We start from the raw sequence: 22,127 nt of genomic DNA on the forward strand, positions 1-22,127 counted from the left end.
GAGTATTATTCCCTACCTTTTTCACCAAGTCAATTTGAGACGTTGGTCTACCCTGCTCTTTAATTTTAATTTTTTCCTCGAAAGGAAGACTGGCAAATGGCTTCGCCAAAATTAAATCAGCAATGCTTGGCATCCGTGCGCAGCTTTCTTGCTAGCTGACTAGCCCCCTCAAGTTCAAGTTCAGTCACTCAAATAAACGAAATTTCTGGAACTAAGATAGCAAACTTGACAACACTATATTTACACTTTATTTACAATGAAAATATATACAAACTAAAAAAGCTGGTAGAAACAGTATGTAATCGAAATGTAAGCTGATCTCTTACAATACACCACACCACTTGCGAATCCGGGGGGAATCTGGGACTGAACTGAAATTCACCGCTGCCTGTCTATATTTGAAATGAGCTGTCAATCAAAGAAAATATCCAGCTGCTTTCACCAATCACCAGTCTCCTCGCGGAAAGCTTTGCCATGTCCCTCTCATTGCCTCCCACTGTGAGACTGGGAGTCCGTGGGCGGGTGTTTTCGCAGTATTTGTCCAATAATCGTCTTGCATTTTGATCTTGAAAAGCGCATAGCTCCCAAATGTCATTGAAGTCCACTGAGGCTGGGCTGCATCGCGTTGTCACGAGGGGGAAAAACTCACGCACACATTAGGCGAACTGGGGAAAGTTATAACGGAATGATTTCGCACTGTAGTTGGGTTGAGCACATATATGATTCTGGATCTGAAATAGCAATGTTATAAGGTCGGCTATAATATAAGCCTAGCGCAATTCATCCTACACGATGTTCGTCATTTTTAGAGGAGGCTGAGCCTCCCTCGTTGTCTTAGAGCAATCGCCCGTGGTCGAGCATGTATAGCATATTTGACAATAAAGTTGACTTGACTTGATATATATACACACATTATATATATACATAATATATATATATATATATATATATATATATATATATAGCGGCATGGTGGTGTAGTGGTTAGCGCTGTCGCTTCACAGTAAGAAGGTCTGGGTTCGAGCCCCGTGGCCGGCGAGGGCCTTTCTGTGCGGAGTTTGCATGTTCTCCCCGTGTCCGCGTGGGTTTCCTCCGGGTGCTCCGGTTTCCTCCACAGTCCAAAGACATGCAGGTTAGGTTAACTGGTGACTCTAAATTGAGTGTAGGTGTGAATGTGAGTGTGAATGGTTGTCTGTGTCAGCCCTGTGATGGCCTGGCGACTTGTCCAGGGTGTACCCCGCCTTTCGCCCATAGTCAGCTGGGATAGGCTCCAGCTTGCCTGCGACCCTGTAGAACAGGATAAAGCGGCTAGAGATGATGAGATGAGATTATATATATATATATATATATATATATATAAAAAGAGAGAGAGGAGAGGGTGGGGGGGTACACTTACACAGATTGTCTTTATTCTAGTAATAAGAATGGGTCCTCCCCACAGAAACTATTAGATACTAGAATTAAATAGTGTTAGAACTACAAAATCACAAATTACAACAAGGTCAATGCAGTGAACATTATTTTATTTTTTAACTTTAAACAAATTTAACTGACATTTACCTCAAAACTAGTTGATCAGCATGTATGTGTGCGTGAGTGTGTGTCACTGTCAGAGAGAGAAAGAGACTTACATTTTTCTCCGCTTTGGGATTCAGGAGTGGAGCCACCAAGGGTAAAAGGAGCAGCTTGAAAGGGCAGGACATCCTCCACTACAGAAATACAATTAAATACAGTCACAGCTAAAATCGTTTTAATTACAACAAAGCCAATGCAGTGAACATCTTTTTCACTTTAAACAAATTTAACTGACATTTATCTCTAAAGTAGTCGTTCAGTGTGTATGTGTACATGAGTGTGTGTGTGTCAGAGAGAGAAAAAGACTTACATTTTTCTCTGCTTTGGGATTCAGGAGTGGGGCCACCAAGGGTAAAAGGAGGAACTTGAAAGGGCAGGGTATCCTCCACTACAGAAATACAATTAAATACAGTCACAGCTAGAATCGTTTTAATTACAACAAAGCCAATGCAGTGAACATCTTTTTCAGTTTTGTGATGACTCTCAGCACTGTCACTGTGGTTGCTTGTAGGCGAGGCTGGGGAGCTCATTACGGCAACGCCTGCGCTCTCCCTTTAAAAGGAGGAGCCTTTGGAAAATGGTGGCTGCTCGTGGGCTCGGTGCTGCACGTCTGCTGTTTCGTTTATGTTTTAGTTTGGTTATTTGTAATGACTTTGTTTTGTATTTGTTTTTGGTTTTTTCATGCAACAACTCTTCATTACACTATCATCGCATGCTTGCACTGTCTAACACTACTGATTAATTGCCTTACTCACGCCATACATTTATTTTGTAAATATTTCTATTTTCTTTAAGTAAATTAATTAAGATCTTCAATCTCTGTCCTTGTCCTCCTTCCTTTGTTGCGATTTGCGAATCACTCATAACAAAATGGGGGCTTATCCGGGATTAACATTTGAAGATCAGAAAGAAATGCTGAAATTACAAACTCAAACAAGAGAAAATGAAGTACATTTCAGAAAACAATCGAACTGAATTAGAAAAGGACAAATTAGACTTACAGTTTCTAAGGTTAAATTTGCTGAAAGAGGGCAAGTTAAATGTTGAAAGTTCTAATGATGTCATGTCAAATTTGCAATTGGTGCCAAAATTTAACGAAAACGATCCGGATACATTGTTTTCTTTATTTGAACATGTTACAGAGGCCAGAGATTGTGTAACACCATCACATTTAGTTGTCATTGGTTTTTTCATGAGCTCAATGAATGAATATGAAATTTATGTAAGTTACATATAATACTATGTATGTGGTAAAGGTATTTATATGTGCTCATGTTCCTAATGTTTATTCCATTGTACAAATTATGGTATGGATGTGGGGGTTTATTGTACAAATGATGCAGCCATCATTACACCCATCACCGTGCACCCTGCCTTTTTTAAGTAGGTGCACGAAGGGTGTATGAGGGGGGCGCGGTCCATACACAAGCAAGTGTGGGAGTCTGGGATGTGTGGCACAAGTCTTGAATGCTACAGCTTCTAGTCAATCTAAAAGACTCCTTTGTTTGATAGCTGTGTTAATAGTCTTTTGCAACTGGAGAGTTAGAATTTATTACACTCGTTCGTACTGGACTATCAGAACAAGAATCCGTGTGTTTACAGTGAGTGGACGCAAGGGAACATTCCATCCCAAACAGTTGTGGAGTTCGCTACAGATCCAGTGAGATCTATGCCTTTTATATCTCATCTCATCTCTCACCTCATTATCTCTAGCCGCTTTATCCTGTTCTACAGGGTCGCAGGCAAGCTGGAGCCTATCCCAACTGACTACGGGCGAAAGGCGGGACAAGTCGCCAGTTGGGCAGCAACAGAAAAAAATATAATCCACAATTCAGGAAAAAGTCAAAAAACGATCGCCAGCTAAAGTATACCCAGCCCCCCAAAATAATAATAATAATTATTAAAAAAAAAAAATCTCCTTCTCACCCCTGGCGGGGGTGGGGGGTGGGGGGGTGGTGGTATCCATATCATCCTCAAGCTCGGGTCCTCTACCAGAGGCCTGGGAGTTTGAGGGTTCTGCGCAGTATCTTCGATGTTCCTAGGACTGCGCTCTTCTGGACTGAGGCTTCAGATGTTGTTCCTGGGATTTGCTGGAGCCACTCTCCCAGTTTGGGGGTTACTGCCCCAAGTGCCCCCACTACCACGGGGACCACGCAACCCTTGACCTTCCACATCCGTTCCAGCTGCTCTTTCAACCCTTGATACTTCTCAAGTTTCTCATGTTCCTTCTTCCTGATGTTGGCATCAGCTGGGATCGCTACATCTATCACCACCACCCTCTTCTGCTCTTTGTCCACCACCACTATGTCCAGTTGGTTAGCCAGGATCTGTTTGTCAGTCTGGAAGCTGAAGTCCCACAGAACCTTGGCCCTGTTGTTCTCAGTCACCTTCTGTGGTATGGCCCATTGGGATTTGGGTACTTCTATTCCATACTGGTTGCAGATGTTCCTGCATACTATCCCAGCCACTTGGTTGTGCCTCTCCATGTACGCTGATCCAGCTAGCATCTTACACCCTGCTACTATGTGCTGGACTGTTTCAGGGGCTTCTTTGCACAGTCTGCATCTTGGGTCTGATCTACTCTGGTAGATCCTGGCCTCTATGGCTCTTGTGCTTATGGCCTGTTCTTGTGCTGCCATGATTAGTGCCTCTGTGCTGTCTGTCAGTCCTGCATTATCCAGCCACTGGTAGGATTTCTTGATATCAGCCACTTCCTCTATCTGACGGTGGTACATGCCATGTAGGGGTTTGTCCCTCCAGGTTGTCTGTTCCTCCTCCTCCTCTGCACTCTCATCAGGGTTCTGCTGCCTGAGACTTAGGGGCCATATTTCTGATGTATTCTCGGATTTTTGATGTTTCATCCTGGACCGTGGTCTTGATGCTCACTAGCCCTCGGCCTCCCCCTTTCCGCTTAGTGTATAGTCTCTGGGTGCTGGACTTGGAGTGGAACCCTCCATGCATGGTGAGAGCTTTCTAGTCTTGATATCTGTGGCTTCTATCTCCTCCTTTGGCCAGTTTATGATACCAGCGGGGTATCTGATGACTGGTAGTGCGTACATGTTGATGGCTCGGACCTTGTTCTTACCATTCAGCTGACTTTTCAGGACCTGCCTTACTCTCTGGAGGTATTTGGCTGTGGTTGACTTCCTTGTGGCCTCTTCATGGTTTCCATTAGCCTGTGGGATGCCAAGGTACTTGTAGCTGTCTTGGATATCACCTATGTTGCCCTCTGGTAGGTCAATCCCCTCAGTCCGGATCATCTTGCCTCTCTTTGAGACCATCCGGCCACACTTGTCCAATCCGAATGACATCCCTGTAGATCCGGGTGGTGTGGATCAGCGAGTCTATTTCTCGCTCGTTCCTGGCATACAGCTTGATGTCATCCATGTAGAGCAGGTGGCTGATTGTTGCCCCACTACGGAATCGGTACCCATAGCCGCTCTTCGTGATGATCCGACTGAGGGGGTTCAGGCCTATGCAGAACAGCAGTGGTGATAGCGCATCTCCTTGGTATATGCCGCACTTGGGCAATGGGTTTTGAGTTGGCCTCTAGGGTTGTCTTCCACATTTCCATTGAGTTCTGGATGAAGGTCCTTAGGTTCCTGTTGATCTTATACAGTTCCAGACATTCCAGTATCCATGTGTGTGGCATTCAGTCGTAGGCTTTCTTGTAGTCAATCCAGGCAGGCAGTGCACAGGTTGGTCTGTCTCTTCTTACAGTCTCGGGCGACTGTTCTATCGACCAGTAGCTGGTGCTTGGCTCCTCTGGTGTTACTGCCAATTCCTTTCTGTGCCTCGCTCATGTATTGAGACACATGCTTACTCATTTTTGCCGCAATGATGCCTTCCATGTTGTGCAGAGACAGGTAATGGGTGGGTCCCATCCCTCAGCAGCTGGTTCATCTGTGCTGCTAGGCATTCATGGAGTGCAGTTAGCTTCTTCAGCCAGTACGTATGGATCATATCGGGGCCTGGTGCTGTCCAGCTCTTCATCTTTGACACTCTTTCTTGGATGTCTGCCATTGAGATGGTTACTGGTTCTTGTTCTGGGAGGTTCTTAGGTCCACTAACCATTGGGCATCGGTGTTGTGTGATGCCTTTCTTTCCCATATGTCTTTCCAGTATTTTTCCACCTCAGATCTTGGTGGGTCTGACCGGTTGTTGTTTCCCTGCCACTGAGAGTACACCTTGAGAGAACAACTTGTTTATTCTCCTGGTGTATCTCTTCAACCGGGTGGCCTATCTTCCTTCTCAGGAAGCCTATCTTCCTTCTCAGCAGCTCTTGTGTTGAGGCTGTTAGCTGTTGGGGCTTGGTACCCAATCTCTGGTTGTGGGGATGATGATGACATCTCCCCGCTGACCTGTCTTCCTGGCTCCCCCTTGCCGTAGCATCATTGTTGTATTTCATTAATCTAGTTGTGATAGTAGATTTCGATTATGGATGTTCTTTGTTAGCCTTGATTGTGGGTTTCAAAGTATCCAATGGTCCCACATTCGCTGCATGTATCCCCTCGCTTATAGTAGCATTCCAGCAATTCCGTATTTTCTGTCCTCGTCCATCGATGTCTTGTTCCAGTAGCCCATTTCTCATCAGTTTGCCCTGATTCCCTACTGACGCAGACCTTGTTGACCCGGGCGACGTCTGAGCTGGTATGACTAATTAGACTAATATGACTATCGGTTATGTCTTATGACTATCAGTTATGTCTTCACTCATTCCTGAGGTAGGCTGATATATCATGAGGGGTCTTGCCTAAGGGCCCTTACTGGATGATGTTTTGCCCCGACCGGGATTCGAAGCCCGATCTCCCGCGTCGTAGTCAGTGAGCATTACCACTGTACTATCCAGCTGATATATATATATACACACACACAGTGGCTTGCAAAAGTATTCATACCCACACATTTTTCCACCTTACAACCACGAACTTAAAAGTTTTTTATTGAGATTTTATGTGATAGACCAACACAGAGTAGCACATAATTGTGAAGTGAAACAAAAATGATAAATGATCTTCAAAATTTTAAACAAATACAAATCTGAAAAATGTGGTGTGCATTAGTATTCAGCCCCCTGTACTCTGATACCTCTAAATACAATCCAGTGCAATCAATTGCCTTCAGAAGTCATCTAATTAGTTAATAGAGTCCTACTGTGTATAATTTACTCTCAGCATAAATACATTTGTTCTGTGAAGGCCTCAGTGGTTTGTTAGAGAACAATGAAGAACAAACAGCATCATGAAGACCAAAGAACTCACCAGACAGGTCAGGGATAAAGTTCTGGAGAAGTTTAAAGCAGGGTTAGGTTATAAAAAAAAATCCCAAGTTCTGAACATCTCAAGAAGCACTGTTCAATCCATCATTCGAAAATGGAAAAAGTATGGCACAACTGCAAACCTACCAAGACATGGCCGTCCACCTAAACTGACAGAGCGAGCAAGGAGAGCACTGGTCAGAGAAGCAGCCAAGAGGCCCATGATCACTCTGGAGGAGCTGCAGAAATCCACAGCTCAGGTGGCAGAATCTGTGCACAGGACAACTATAAGTTGTACACCCCACAAATCTGGCCTTTTTGGAAGAGTGGCAAGAAGAAAGCCATTGTTAAAAGACAGGCATAAGAAGCCATGTAGGGGACACAGCAAACATGTGGAAGAAGGTGCTTTGGTCAGATGAGACCAAGTTGAACTTTTTGGCCTAAATGCAAAGCACTATGTGTGGCGGAAAACAAACACTGCTCATCACCCTGCACACACCATCCCCACTGTGAAACATGGTGGTGGCAGCATCATGCTATGAGGATGCTTTTCTTCAGCAGGGACAGGAAAACTGGTCAGAGTTGATGGGAAGATGGATGGAGCTAAATACAGGGCAATCCTGGAAGAAAACCTGTTGGAGGCTGCAAAAGACTTGAGACTGGGAAGGAGATTCACCTTCCAGCAAGACAATGACCCTAAACATACAGCCAGAGCTACAATGGAATGGTTTAGATCAAAGAATATTCATGTGTTAGAATGGCCCAGTGGGGCGGCACGGTGGTGTAGTGGTTAGCGCTGTCGCCTCACAGCAAGAAGGTCCTGGGTTCGAGCCCCGGGGCCGGCGAGGGCCTTTCTGTGTGGAGTTTGCATGTTCTCCCCATGTTTGCGTGGGTTTGCTCCGGTTTCCCCCACAGTCCAAAGACATGCAGGTTAGGTTAACTGGTGACTCTAAATTGACCGTAGGTGTGAATGAGAGTGTGAATGGTTGTCTGTGTCTATGTGTCAGCCCTGTGATGACCTGGCGACTTGTCCAGGGTGTACCCCGCCTTTCGCCCGTAGTCAGCTGGGATAGGCTCCAGCTTGCCGGCGACCCTGTAGAACAGGATAAAGCGGCTAGAGATAATGAGATGAGATGAGAATGGCCCAGTCAAAGTCCACACCTAAATCCCATTGAGCATCTGTGGCAAGACTTGAAAATTGCTGTTCACAGACACTCTCCATCCAATCTGGCTGAGCTTGAGCTATTTTGCAAAGAAGAATGGGCAAAAATTTCAGTGTCTAGATGTGCAAAGCTGGTAGAGACATACCACAAAAGACTTGCAGCAAAAGGTGGCTCTACAAAGTATTGACGCAGGGGGGGCTGAATACTAATGCACATCACATTTTTCAGATTTTTATTTGTTTAAAATTTTGAAGACCATTTATTATTTTCATTTCACTTCACAATTATGTGCTACTCTGTGTTGGTCTATCACATAAAATCTCAATAAAAAACTTTTAAGTTCATGGTTGTAAGGTGGAAAAATGTGAAAAAAAGTTCAAGGGGTATGAATACTTTTGCAAGGCACTGTATATACTTTTTCCTTATATTTTAGCCTTGATTAGGATTTAGGATTATATTTTTTCTGTTGCTGCCCAACGTGCACAGGAGTGCATTGGCCTGCTGTTTCCTGGATTTACGAACTGTGGACTCTTGTTTAATACATCGGGATATGGACTATATTTTTCACTGAGGTGGTTTTGGGTATCTGGCACATTTTTTTTCTTTAATATACAGCACTGTGGTGGCAGGGTGGTGTAGTGGTTAGCGCTGTCGCCTCACAGCAAGAAGGTCTGGGTTCAAGCCCCGTGGCTGGCAAGGGCCTTTCTGTGCGGAGTTTGCATGTTCTCCCTGTGTCCACGTGGGTTTCCTCCGGGTGCTCCGGTTTCCCCCAGAGTCCAAAGACATGCAGGTTAGGTTAACTGGTGACTCTAAATTGACCGTAGGTGTGAATGTGAGTGTGAATGGTTGTCTGTGTCTATGTGTCAGCACTGTGATGGCCTGGCGACTTGTCCAGGGTGTACCCCGCCTTTCGCCCGTAGTCAGCTGGGATAGGCTCCAGCTTGCCTGCGACCCTGTAGAACAGAATAAAGCAGCTAGAGATAATGAGATGAGATGAGGTTTGTGCAAAGTGATCAAGGATCCAATTTCACCTCGCGTGTTTTTACCGAGGTACTGAAACAACTGCGTGTTCAGCAGGGGCGGTTCTAGCCATTTTTGGGTCCTAGGCGAAATACAGGCATGGGGCCCTCAAAAGTCAGTCTTGAAACACACATACAGAATAATGGTCATCCCTACTTGGCACATGCCATATCTCCTTGCTGTAAATTCAGAAAAAAAGATAGCAAACTGCCACTAACAGTGTGCCCCAAATAAGTTCCAGCATTTGCCAAAATTCTGACAGTGTTTATTGCTCAGATCAAACCAGAAAGAGAGAGAGCGACAAGGCAAACAACAGAAGAGACAGTAGAGAGAGATAGCCAATTTTAAGTCAATCTCCATATTTTAATAAAACAAGGATATCTGAAATCCAATTATTATTTTTACTCCACAGATACATATTACCAGATCTAAAATGATCTTATTCTTATCAGAAGTAGAACACAAAAGGATACATATTACCAGATACACATTACTAGAGATACAAAATGATCTTACTGTTATCAGAACCACAACACAAATGGATATTACTCTATCGAAACCTCTACATTTCAATGGGATAAGACTGATGCCAGGATAAATGTACGAGAGAGAGTGTGTGTGTGTGTGTGTGTGTGTGTGTGTGTGTGTGTGTGTGTGTGTGTGTGCGCGCGCGAGAGAGAGAAGGGGGGGTAGAGAAAGAGAGGTATGAGTTTTTAAAGGTTGCAGCCAGGAGATTACTGAAAAGTCTTTAATCTCCAAATGTACATTGTTCATCATAATCATATGATGATCATCATAATCATAATCAAAGAGGACTTCTGATCTGCTGAGTGTGTTTACAGTGGAGTTGTATGCTATCCTGATGGCTGTGCAGTGGGCTGGACAACTTCAAAATAGGAAGGTGCTGATATGCAGCGACTCTGTGTCGGCTATCAGGAGTCTTGGGAAGGGAATGTCCAAGGGGCGACAAGATATAGTACATGACATCCTTTTGGCAATTAGAGATGTGGGAAGATATGGAGTGACAGTGGCATTTTTATGGATACCTGCCCATGTGGGAATCAAGCTTAATGAAAAGGTGGATAAGCTGGCTAAGGAGGCGACTCGACGGGAAACCATAGATGTTAATCTGTCCTTATCAAAGTCCGAAGGCAAATCTATTGTGTGGCAGCAATCTCTTTTGAGATGGCAACATCTTTGGCAGCGAGATACAAAGGGCAGGCATCTATTCTCAATAACTAGTAGTGTTGCTGATTCAGTTAAGGTTTGCGGAATTGGTAAACGTAAGGAAGATGTCATTATTACTAGATTGAGAATAGGTCATACGTGTTTGAATGGCTCATTATTTATTTTAGGGAAACATCTGGATGGGTTATGTTCTTGCCAGCAGATGGAGACAGTTCACCATGTTTTATTGTCTTGCAGAAACTATGACTGCCATAGAAAAGTATTGATCAGTTCCTTGATGCAGAATGGCATGAAAGAGGTATCATTGAAAAGTGTGCTGGACATAGGGACAAGCGTGAAGGGCAAACGTCATTTGTTCAAGTTTTTACAAGATTCTGGCCTATATAACAGAATTTAGTTCTTTGACCGTTTAATACTGTAGGTGGCAGCAATGCAACATATTGGATGCCAGCTGCCGTAAAACTCCAACGAAGAAGAAGATAATGATGGTGGCTGCTTGTGGGCTCGGCGCTGCATGCCTGCCATTTCATTTACATTTTGGTTTGGTTATTTGTAATGGCTTTGTTTTGTATTTGGATTTTGTTTCATGTAACAACTCTTCATTACACTATCACTGCATGCCTGCACTGTCTAACACTACTGATTAATTACCTTACTCACGCCATACATTTACTTTGTAAATATTTCTATTTCTTTAAGTAAATTAATTAAGATCTTCAATCTCTGTCCTTGTCCTCCTTCCTTTGTTGCAATTTGTGAATCAGTCGCAACACTTTAAACAAACTTCACTGGCATTTACCTTGAAAATAGTCAGTGTGTATATGTGCGTGAGTGTGTGTCAGAGAGAAAGACTTACGTTTTGCTCTGCTTTGGGATTGAGGAGTGGGTGTGACAAAGGTCAAAGAAGGAACTTCATTGAACAGGCCAAACTTCGCTACAGAAATACAATTAAATACAGTCACAGCTAGAATCGTTTTTATTACAACAAAGCCAATGCAGTGAACATCTTTTTTCATGTGAAACAAATTTAATTGACATTTACCTTGAAAATAGTCAGTGTGTATATGTGCGTGAGTGTGTGTCAGACAGAAAGACTTACGTTTTGCTTTTCTTTGGGATTGAGGAGTGGGTGTGACAAAGGTCCAAGAAGGAACTTCATTGAACAGGCCAAACTTCGCTACAGAAATACAATTAAATACAGTCACAGCTAGAATCGTTTTTATTACAACAAAGCCAATGCAGTGAACATCTTTTTTCATGTGAAACAAATTTAATTGACATTTACCTTGAAAATAGTCAGTGTGTATATGTGCGTGAGTGTGTGTCAGACAGAAAGACTTACGTTTTGCTCTGCTTTGGGATTGAGGAGTGGGTGTGACAAAGGTCAAAGAAGGAACTTCATTGACCGGGCCAAACTTTGCTACAGAAATACAATTAAATACAGTCACAGCTAGAATCATTTTTATTACAACAAAGCCAATGCAGTGAACATCTTTTTCACTTTAAACAAATTTAACTGACATCTATCTCTAAAGTAGTCGTTCAGTGTTTATGCGTCCGTGAGTGTGTGTCAGAGAGAGAAAGAGACTTACGTTTTTCTTTGCTTTGGGATTGAGGAGTGGGGCCACCAAGGGGAAAAAGAGAAGCTTGAAAGAGTGTGATACCCTTCACTACAGAAATACAATTAAATACAGTCACAACTAGAATCGTTTTTATTACAACAAAGCCAATGCAGTGAACATCTTTTTCACTTTAAACAAATTTAACTGACATTTATCTCTAAAGTAGTCGTTCAGTGTGTATGTGTACATGAGTGTGTGTGTGTCAGAGAGAGAAATTTTTCTTTCCTTTGGAGTTGAGGAGTGGGACAGGGATGGGAACAGGAGGAGACTGATAGGTCAGCACATTTTTCATGACAGAAATATAATTAAATATAGTTACAGCTAGAATCGTTTAACTTTAAATAAATTTAACTGATGTTTAGCTCTAAAGTAATCCATCAGCGTGTATGTGTACATGAATGTGTGTTTTCTGTTTTGAGTTCATGAGATTTCCAAATGGCTACTTTTGCCTGTCCTATTAAGACAATTATAAGTGTGCAGCATTCCCAGCACAATCGTGAATATTTACAACCCTAAATAAACATTCTACTGGAAAAACATGAATCCAGGCTGTTGATGGTTCTGTCCAGTGTGTTAAAGAAGGGGTCTAGTCTGTGGCAGTCACTGAAGCAGTGGAACATAGTGTCTGGTAGTCCACAGAACCTGCAGAGGGGAGAGTCAGTGAGGTGGCACTTGAATAAGAAAGTGTTCATTAGCATTGTGGAGTGAAGAACTCGCCACTGCAGATCTCCAGTTTGCTTTGTTAGAGGGGTCTTGTATAGCACCCTCCATGCACCACACCCACTTACCACTGGTGTCCCCCAAGGTTCAGTTCTTGGTCCGCTTCTCTTCTCTCTGGGCAAGTGTGTTCTCCACTTTGTGTCCGCTCTGCCTTTGAGTTCTTAAGAGAGTTTGTTTTTTATGCAGGAGATGTACAGTTGGTTCTTTGTTGCAGTTGAGAAAGGGATGTTTGACTGTTTTGTATGAAAGGAGTTGATCCACATTGTCATCATCTGGAGCTTCATTGGGGGTCATGTACAGAGAGCCTCCTGGATCCTCATCAGTCTGGCTTCCAAGCTGGACACTCAACCGTGACTGTGCTTACCTGGGCTGGTACAGTATCAGCACTACACCCACTTACCACTGGTGTCCCCCAAGGTTCAGTCCTTGGTCCGCTTCTCTTCTCCCACTACACCCAGTCTCTCGGCCCAATTATCTCTGCTCATGGGCTACCCTACCACTGCTATGCTGATGACACAATTGTTTCTCTCTTTTCCTCCTTCTGACACAGGTTTCCGTTTGCATCTCTGCTTGCCTGCATGACATCCAGAGCTGGATGGACAACCATCACCCGAAGCTTAACCCAGGCAAGATGGAGGTGATCTACATTCCCACTCCATCCTCTCCACGCTTGGATTTCATCATCTTCCTGGAGGACATCTCTATGGCACCTTCACCAAACACCAAGAACCTAGTGGAAGGGTTCAACAACAGACTCTCCTCTTTGGTGAACATCGCTGCAGTGACCCAGACATGTAGATTTCTTCTCCACAACATCTTAAGGATCCTTCCCTTCCTCACCACCTACTCTACTCAGCTTCTGGTCAAAATGCTGATCCTCTCCTGCATGGACTACTGCAACTCTCTCCACACCAGCCTTCCAGCATCTGCCAATAGACCACTGCAGCTCATCCAAATGCTGCAGTATACCTGGTCTACAACGCCTGGTCCTCATTCCTCCCATGCTACCCCTCTGCTTGCTAACATTCACTGACTGCCTGTCACAGCTCACATCAAATTTAAGATATTGGTGCTAATGTACCAGGCAATCAAGGGGTCAGGTCCAGCATAACTCCAGAGACTGAACTGACCCTACATGCCAGCCAGATCCCTATGCTCTTCTGGTTGCCTGGCCCCTCCTCCTCTCTGCTCCTGCCCAGCCTGCTCAACACTCTCCTGGCTCCCTGGCTAAATTTTGTAGCTATAAGCTTCCCTTTGCCTTGTAGCTCCAGTACAAAACTAAAGAACAAACTCCAGACCAGCCAGGAGTTGGCTGATTTGTGTTTCATTGTGATAAATAAATACTGATCGATTTTTCATTTACATGAAAAATCGCAAACAAACCCATTGTGCTAAATGTCTTTTAAGACAATATAACATTACAGCTTACCTCTCCTTGTTATGTGCTCAAACTCAGTTTTACAGCACTCTTCCATTTTCTTTCTCAGCTGAGACACAGACTTTATGACATCCTCAAAAGGTAAGCAAGAGCTGCATTTGATGGTGGACAGTTTTGAAGATTCAGTTGGGGTCGAGATCGACTGAAAACTCTACAATATGTATTAAAAAAAAGGGGGGAAGCAGAAGCTGGGTGAATTTAGATAACATATGAGATGCATGCCACAAACTGATACTTTTACAAATGTGATTAAGAGAGTTTGTAGTTCTGCAATAAAAAGTGTCCCAGTATGCCATTACATATTTGACCCAAGACCAAACTGAAAAACAATTACCTGATTGTAACATTAATTTCTGCCACCAGCCATTTGAGTTATTTTTATGCTGTATCCAGAGTTGAATCCAGAGTTCACCTCAGACATAACTTTGAACTTCCACAGTACTCAGACTGTTGCACAGGGTTTGTCCATTTGGCAGGGAGCAGAATTTGGCAAAAACATAGGCATGCGATTCTGACCATGAAGTTAAATAAATTTTTCTGGCTGAATATTAGCTCAGTGGAGAAACAGTAAGAAATTCAGAGCCACTGTCTGTCAGCCTGATGTGATCACAATATTTTCCCCTTAGATTCATGAATTTTACTATGTATACAGTCAGCAACTTTCAGCAAGTTTTTAAGGAGAATGGGAAATTGAAAGAATAGGAGGGGAAGAGGGGCCAAACGCCCCAACAGCAAGGCATGCAGCACTGAGGCATATCTGTTCTGGAAGGACCCTGACTCTGCAACACTACTAAGCAAGCAACATGAAAACCAAGGAGCACTCCAAACAGGTCAGAGACAAAGTTGTGGAGAAGTATAGATCATGGTTGGGTTATAAAAATATCCCAAACTTTGAATAGCCAAGGGAGCACCATATCATCGCTAGCCACTCTATCCTGTTCTACAGGGTCGCAGGCAAGCTGGAGAAATCCATTATAGCAAAATGGAAAGAATATGTCACCTCTACAAACCTGACAAGAGAAGGCCACCCACCAAAACTCACAGACCAGGCAAGGAGGCCATTAATCAGAGATGCAACAAAGACACCAAAGCTAACACTGAAGGAGCTGCAAAGATCCACAGTGGAGATGCGAGTATCTGTCCATAGGATCACTTTAAGCTGTACACTCCACAGAGTGGGGCTTTATGGAAGAGTGGCCAGAAAAAAGCCACTGCTCAAAGAAAAAAAATAAGAAAACACATTTGGAGTTTGCCCAACAGCATGTGGCAGACTCCCCAAACACATGGAAGAAGATTCTCTGGTCAGATGAGACTAAACTTGAACTTTTTGGCCATCATGGGAAACGCCATGTGTGGCATGAACCCAACACTGAGAATGCCATTCTTATAGTGAAGAATGGTGGTGGCAGCATCATGTTGTGGGGATGTTTTTCATCTGACAGGAAAGCTGGTTTGGATTGAAGGAAAGATGGATGGCATTAAATACAGAACAATTCTGGAGGAAAACCTGTTTGAGTCAGCCAGTGGTTTGAGACAAAGACGAAGGTTCACGTTCCAGCAGGACAATGACCCTAAACATACTGGTCAAGCTACACTGGAGTGATTTAAAGGGAAACATTTAAATGTCTTGGAATGGCCTAATCAAAAATCCAATTGAAAATCTGTGGCATAACTTTAAAATTGCTGTACACCAATGCAACCCATCTAATTTGAAGGAGCTGGAGCAGTTTTGCCTTGAGTAATGGGCAACAATTCCAGTGGCTAGATGTGCTAAACAAATAGAGACATACCCCAAGAGACTTACAGCTGTAATTGCAGCAAAAGTTGGCTCTACAAAGTATTGACTTTGAGGGGGGTGAATACCTATGCACACTCCGGATTTCGTTTATTTTTTTCATCTTAATTATTGTTTGTGTCACAATAAAAAAAAAATTGCACCTTTAAAGTGGTAGGCATTTTGTGTAAATCAAATTGTGCTAACCCCCCCAAAATCCATTTTAATTCCAGTTTGTAATGCAACAAAACAGAACAAACACCAAGGGGGATGAATACTTTTGCAGTACACTGTCTCATCTCATCTCATTAAAATAATCAAGATTTTAACTGGGGATTTACAACGAATAGGCAGAGAAATCCCCGTTCCCCAGCAGCTACTGAGAGGGCTAGGTATTATATCATTAAGTGTATAGTCGGTACGTTTTTGTACTCATGTACAAGATCAGTGGAGGCAGAGCTTATCATCAGGACTAAATTTCAGATGGATGAACTTTTGAACAACTCTTACTGGCTATGTTTTTAGGAGAGAAATTAACAAACCTTTGGCAATTATGTATTTTATTAATTTGACAAATAAAATTATCATATGAAAAGTATGATGAAATATTGCATCCTGTGCACACATTACAATTTCACTACCTTGATTTAGCATCATGGCCACATGAACTTAATCGCACAAATAAACTTTCAGAACACAATATTTAAAAAATTATATTTTTTGTGTCCTGTCCAGTCACTTGTTGCAACTCGCAACAGTGGACAGAGTGTTTTTCACTCCTGACCAAACTTCGAGTCATCCCTAAAATCAACTTCAGCACCTGCATAATCTGACTCTGAGTTAGCAAAATGTTAGCATAAATATTGACATAACCTATAAACTTAAGTTGTTAAATATGAGTATGTCCCCACATGGTCTACAACCCCAAATGAGAAAAAGTTAGGATGGTATATAAAATGCAAATAAAAAAGAAAGCAGTGATTCCTAAATTTACTTTGACTTGTATTTCTTTACAGACAGAATGAACCTAAGGTATTTCATGTTTTGTTGGTCAACTTAATTTCATGTGTGAATATACATCCATTCCTATATTTCAAGCCTGCAACACATTCCAAAAAAAAGTTGGGATGGGGCAATTTAGAGCTAGTAATGAAGTAAAACAATTCAATAATGATGTGATTTGAAATAGGTGATGTCAACAGGTGACTATAATCATGATTTTCTACAAAAGTAGTATCCAGGAAAGGCCTGGATTTTGAGGAGCAAAGATGGGCAGAGAATCTTCAGTTTATCAACAAATGCATTCGAAAATTATTTAAATGTTTAAAAACAATGTTCCTCAAAGAAAGATATGAAGGGATTTGGATATTTCACCCTCCATAGTGCTTAATATTATTAAACAATTCAATTAATCTGGAGCAATTTTGATGTGTAAACGGCAAAGGGCACAAGCCTAAGCTGAACACCTGTGATCTCCGATAATAAGACGGCACTGCATCAAGAACCATCATTCATCTATAGTTGAGAGAACCACATGGGCTTGGGATTATTTTGGCAATCCTTTGTCAAGCACTACAATACAGAGTTACATCCACAAATGCCACAAAAGCCTTATGTTAACTGTGTCCATAAGTGCTGTCGACTTCTCTGACCTTGGAGGCATCTGGGATGGACCATCACACAGTGGAACCGTGTATTGTGGTCAGACAAATCAGTAGTCCATGTCTTTTTTGGAAGAAACGGATGTCGTGTGCGCCAGACCAAAGATGAAAAGGACCATCCAGATTGTTACCAGGAACAAGTCCAAAAGCCAGGGTGTGTCATGGTATGGGATTGTGTCAGTGCCCTTGGCAAACGTAACTTACACCTTTGTTGATGACCGCACTAATGCAGAAAAGTACACTGAGATTTTGGAGCCACATATGCTGCCTTGAAGATTACATATTTTCTAGGGAGATTTCAACAAGACAATGCAAAACCACATTCTGTACATATTCCAAAGGTGTGGCTGTGGAAAAAGAGGGTGCCTGACTCCTCTGTCCCCTGTAGAAAATGTGTGGTGAATTTTGAAAAGAAAATATGACAGTGACGACCCCATACTGTTACACACCTTAAGAGCTGTTTGCAGGAAGAATGGGGAAAAAATAACACCTGAAACATTTCATCGCTTGGTGTCTTCAGTCCCTAAGCATCTTTTAAGTGTTGTGAGAAGGAAGGCAACATTATAAAGTGGTAAATGCTTTACTGTCCCAACTTTTTTTGAAATGTGTTGCAAGAATCAATGTTGAGGTGTGTATTTTGAAAAATACATAAATAAAATTAATAAGTTAAAACATCAAATAACGTGCTGTTGTATTGTTTTGAGTGCAATACAGGTCAATTACTATTTACAAAATCATTGTTTTCAGTTTTAATTTCAACATACCGGTACTGTCCCAACATTTTCTGATTTGGGGTTGGCGTGATCTATTTATTAGTTCTGAAATCTGCCAACAGTGAAACATTGTCATAAAATTGGACTAAAAATCTGAAGCATTTCTAATTGATCTGACTATTCTGTGCTCAGTTTCCCAAAAGCATCGTAGAACAAAGATCATCGTTAAATGGTTGAGCGAGCAGCATGATGAACACTCTCCTAGTTAAGATGCTCTTCGTGTTAAGAGGCTTTTGGGAAACCCACCCCTGATGATTTTCACAGTGCTGATACCTGGAGGAAATAGACAGGATCTTCTGTATGTGAAAGCTCCTCCATCTCAGTGTCTCTCCTCTTTAGCTCTGCAATCTCCTGCTCCAGTTGCTTCATGACGTCTTCAGCTTGACTCACTGCAACTTTCTCCTGAGCTCTGATCAGCTTTGTCAGTTCAGAGCATCTTCTCTCAGTGGCTTTGATCAACTCATTAAAGATCCTCTCACTTTCCTGCACTGCTGTTTGTGCAGCGTGCTATTACAAGACACACAGAAGATGCTTCTAAATTATCTCTTTTACTGGAACTCATCTCAGGGAAAGAGTGAATACATGGCAAGACATGAATCCAAGGCTACATTCAACTAGAGGTCATAAATTGTATTGTAATTCCCAACCCCCAACCAGAAAAAAACAAACAAAGAAAATGCCCCCTCAACATAAAATTCTGATTGTGAACTTGGGGTAATCTACTCAACTATCAGTTCCTTCCAGTTCAAGGAGTTACACCAAAACAACATTGCTGTGCACAGCATCATATGTAAACAAAGTAATACCACTTAGCTCTAAAAGTATTAGCTTTAGATCAATTAACATTCAAACATACTATCTTTGCTTGTTAACTCTATTACACTGATTATCCAGTTCACTGTTTGAAGAGGAAACTATACAATCACTCATCAGAGTTAGCCAGGTAGCTTGTTGCTAAAAAAAGATGAACAAGGTAGCATCCATATTTTTTTCTGAATGTATGGAGGTCAAAAATGACACCATTCCAAGGTCTGATTAACTCCTTACAAGGTAAGTTGAAAGCAGCATGGGTGTGGCCAAGCATCAGTTTGTGAATGGAGGGTGGGGCTAGTGAAGGTGAGTAGTAAAGTCATTACACCTGTTGTCAATCATGTGCTCCCGACTACAGCACGTGTGTGTGTGTGTGTGTGTGTGTGAGTGAGTGACAGCGCAAGTGAATAAAGAATAGCGAAGCTGAAAAGCAAGTAAAAATTTTAAAAAAAAGTCTGTGCCAACATAATTTCCTGCCTGTCCACACTTCAGTATTCCACCCACATCAGGGACATACGACAATAGCCAAACCTGAAACACCTCTTTTAACTCCAAACTCACGTTGTAGGTCTCCACAGCTTTCCTCAGCTCCTGAAGCTCCTTCTCTCTGTCCTGAATTCTCTGCTTGGATTTTCCCTGCATCTCCATCAACTGCTTCTACACAGAAACACAGCACATAATTCACCCTCAGTGCGTTAAAAGTATTAAATGAAAGAAATGTTTTAAATGGTACAATGAAATTGCACTGGAATAATATAGAAGCAATATTACTCAAGATAAATTTATTTTAAAATAAACATTTTAAGAAGAAAAAGGTTTATTTGTTTCCTTGACTAGTTGTATTAACATAGCTGCAAGTTATTATTACCTGTTTCTCAGCTCGTGCTGCTGCGGCTGATACCGTATCATGTCCTTTATGTTCATCCATGGTACACAACATGCAAATACACTGCTGATCAGTGTGACAGTACACCTCCAGCAGTTTGTCATGCTGAGAGCAGATCTGCTCTAGGAGTCGTCTGGAGGTGTCGACCAACTTGTGCTTCTTAAAGGCAGGAGATTCATAATGAGGCTGGAGGTGAGTTTCACAGAAAGAGGCCAGACACACCAGACACGACTTGATGGCTTTGTATTTTCTCCCAGTGCAGAAATCACACTCCACATCTTCAGGTCCAGCTGCAAACTGAGCAGGACGTGTAGATTGGAGTCCTGTTTTCTTCAGTGTCTCCACTACTTCAGCCAGCATGGTGTTTTTACTCACAGCAGGTCTTGGAATGAAGGTTTGTCGACACTGAGGACAGCTATAGACTCCCTTCTGATCTTCCTGATCCCAGCAGCCATTAATACACACCATACAGAAACTGTGTCCGCAAAGAAGAGTCACTGGATCCTTGATTAGGTCCAGACAGATTGAACAGCTGAACTGATCCTGAAAGCCTAAAATATTCGCTTCTGCCATTTTCCTGAAAAACAAACTCACACAGTCACTTAGAAGAGCGCACACTTCCTGATTCAGTATGTAAAAGCCGTGTGGAAGACAGGTGTGTCTGAAACTCACTTGATTCTTACTGGCAGGTGTTTAAAACAAGCAGACAAACAAACAAAAGCTTGTACACAAAGTGATTCTGTATATTATCCCTAAATCTACAAACACACAGAGACGGAAATAAATCCTCACTCAGACCGAACAGCGGCAGATTGGTTTTACTTTCGTTTCTGTTGAAGCAGGATGAATGCAGGATCCTGTGGAGCCCTCTGATGGTCATGGTGGGGAACATTCATTGATGGCTTCTCCAAGAAAATGATCTGGCTGAACGCCAATACCATCAACAACGATCCCAAAGTAATAGGGGGTATTGTGTTGAAGTCGTGCAGTCTACAGGTTGTGAGAGGGGTATGGAAAGACCTTTGAGCGTTTATTTGAAATCAGTGCTATTGGAACTCATTTTGCTGCACTAGTTCACAACTTGGCCGCAGTAGTCGAACAAAACCCCCTACTAGTCAGCATTTTTTCATTGATTAGTTAACTAGTGGCCTACAATTTGCTCACTAGTTAAATTAGTGGAAGCAAAAACACTCACTAGTTGAACTAGTGAAGGCCAAAATGCCCACTAGTTACACTAGTTGCTGTCTTTTGACATTACTAGTTGCATTCAAAGTCAAAGTCCTTCCCACGCCTTACAGTACCTGGTATTCCTAGGCAGTCTCCCACTCAAGTACTAACCAGGCCCAACCTGTATGTGGCGCATCGGGCGGCGCCGATCTCCGTTTCCATAGCCCTCAGCCTCTCGCCTATTACATAGCTAGGGTTACAGTGGGGGGCTAGTCCTCTGGTAACCACAGGAGTTTACCGACTAGTGGCCTAGTGGTAGCGTGTCCGCCTCTTGATTGGGAGATCGTGAGTTCTATTCATGGTCGGGTCATACCAAAGACCATCATAAAAATGGTACCTACCGCCATCTGGCAAGGCACGCTGCAATACAGATGTGCATGGGGAGTTAAACTCTTGTGGTTACCAGAGGACTAGTTGCATTAGTGAGCCTAAAAATCTTTACTAGTTGAACTAGGGAGGCCCAAAATATCCACTAGTAACACTAGGTGGCAGCATTTCCCCCTTACTAGTGTAACTCGTGAGCCTAAAAACGTCTATTAGTTGAACTAGTGAAAGCCTATAGAAAGCCCTTTGAGCATTTATTTTTGCCTTTACTAGTGGAACTAGTGCTATTTTAGCCTTCACTAGTGCAGCTAGTGGACACTTTTGCCTTTACTAGTGGAACTAGTACACAACATGCAAATGAGGTGGGCAGAATAATGACAAAATCCTGAGTCCTAACTGGTTGGCATTTGTTATTTCGATCCGGAGAGCCAATAGGAATCCTCAATGCAGGTGTATTCCCTGCCTCCTCATAGCATTTCATGCAACTCGTGCCACTAGTGAGCATTTTGGCTTTCAGTAGTTCAACTAGTAAACAATTTTAGGCTCACTAGTTACACTAGTAAGAGAGAAATACCATCACTAGTGTAACTTTCGGGCCTCACTAGTTCAACTAGTAAGGGGAAAATGTCACCACTAGTGTTACTAGTGGATACTTTGGGCCTCACTAGTTCTACGAGTAAAGATTTTTA

General features: G+C 42.6%; 1 protein-coding gene across 6 annotated transcripts in view; it reads right to left on the reverse strand.

Annotated features, from left to right (window-relative positions):
* Positions 1-20,700, reverse strand: part of LOC132881702 (E3 ubiquitin/ISG15 ligase TRIM25-like) — a 49,138-nt gene extending 28,438 nt beyond the window's left edge. For 5 of the 6 annotated variants that reach the window (XR_009654071.1, XM_060914497.1, XM_060914518.1 and 2 more), the window contains exons 1-10: positions 19,870-20,700; positions 19,563-19,658; positions 18,465-18,698; positions 13,975-14,134; positions 11,796-11,873; positions 11,546-11,623; positions 11,303-11,380; positions 11,060-11,137; positions 1,886-1,963; positions 1,632-1,709 (exon numbers count right to left, since the gene is read on the reverse strand). Coding sequence is in view for 5 of the 6 variants with exons in the window: in XM_060914497.1 (XP_060770480.1) it covers positions 1,632-1,709; positions 1,886-1,963; positions 11,060-11,137; positions 11,303-11,380; positions 11,546-11,623; positions 11,796-11,873; positions 13,975-14,134; positions 18,465-18,698; positions 19,563-19,658; positions 19,870-20,460 (1,549 nt within the window). In the remaining variant the exon portion in view is untranslated. The remainder of the gene's footprint in view (positions 1-1,631; positions 1,710-1,885; positions 1,964-11,059; positions 11,138-11,302; positions 11,381-11,545; positions 11,624-11,795; positions 11,874-13,974; positions 14,135-18,464; positions 18,699-19,562; positions 19,659-19,869) is intronic. The other variant, XM_060914486.1, reaches the window with a different exon arrangement.
* Between the last annotated feature and the right edge of the window lie 1,427 nt (positions 20,701-22,127).

This window comes from Neoarius graeffei, chromosome 1 (assembly GCF_027579695.1).
Source record: "Neoarius graeffei isolate fNeoGra1 chromosome 1, fNeoGra1.pri, whole genome shotgun sequence".
Taxonomy (NCBI): Eukaryota; Metazoa; Chordata; class Actinopteri; order Siluriformes; family Ariidae; genus Neoarius; species Neoarius graeffei.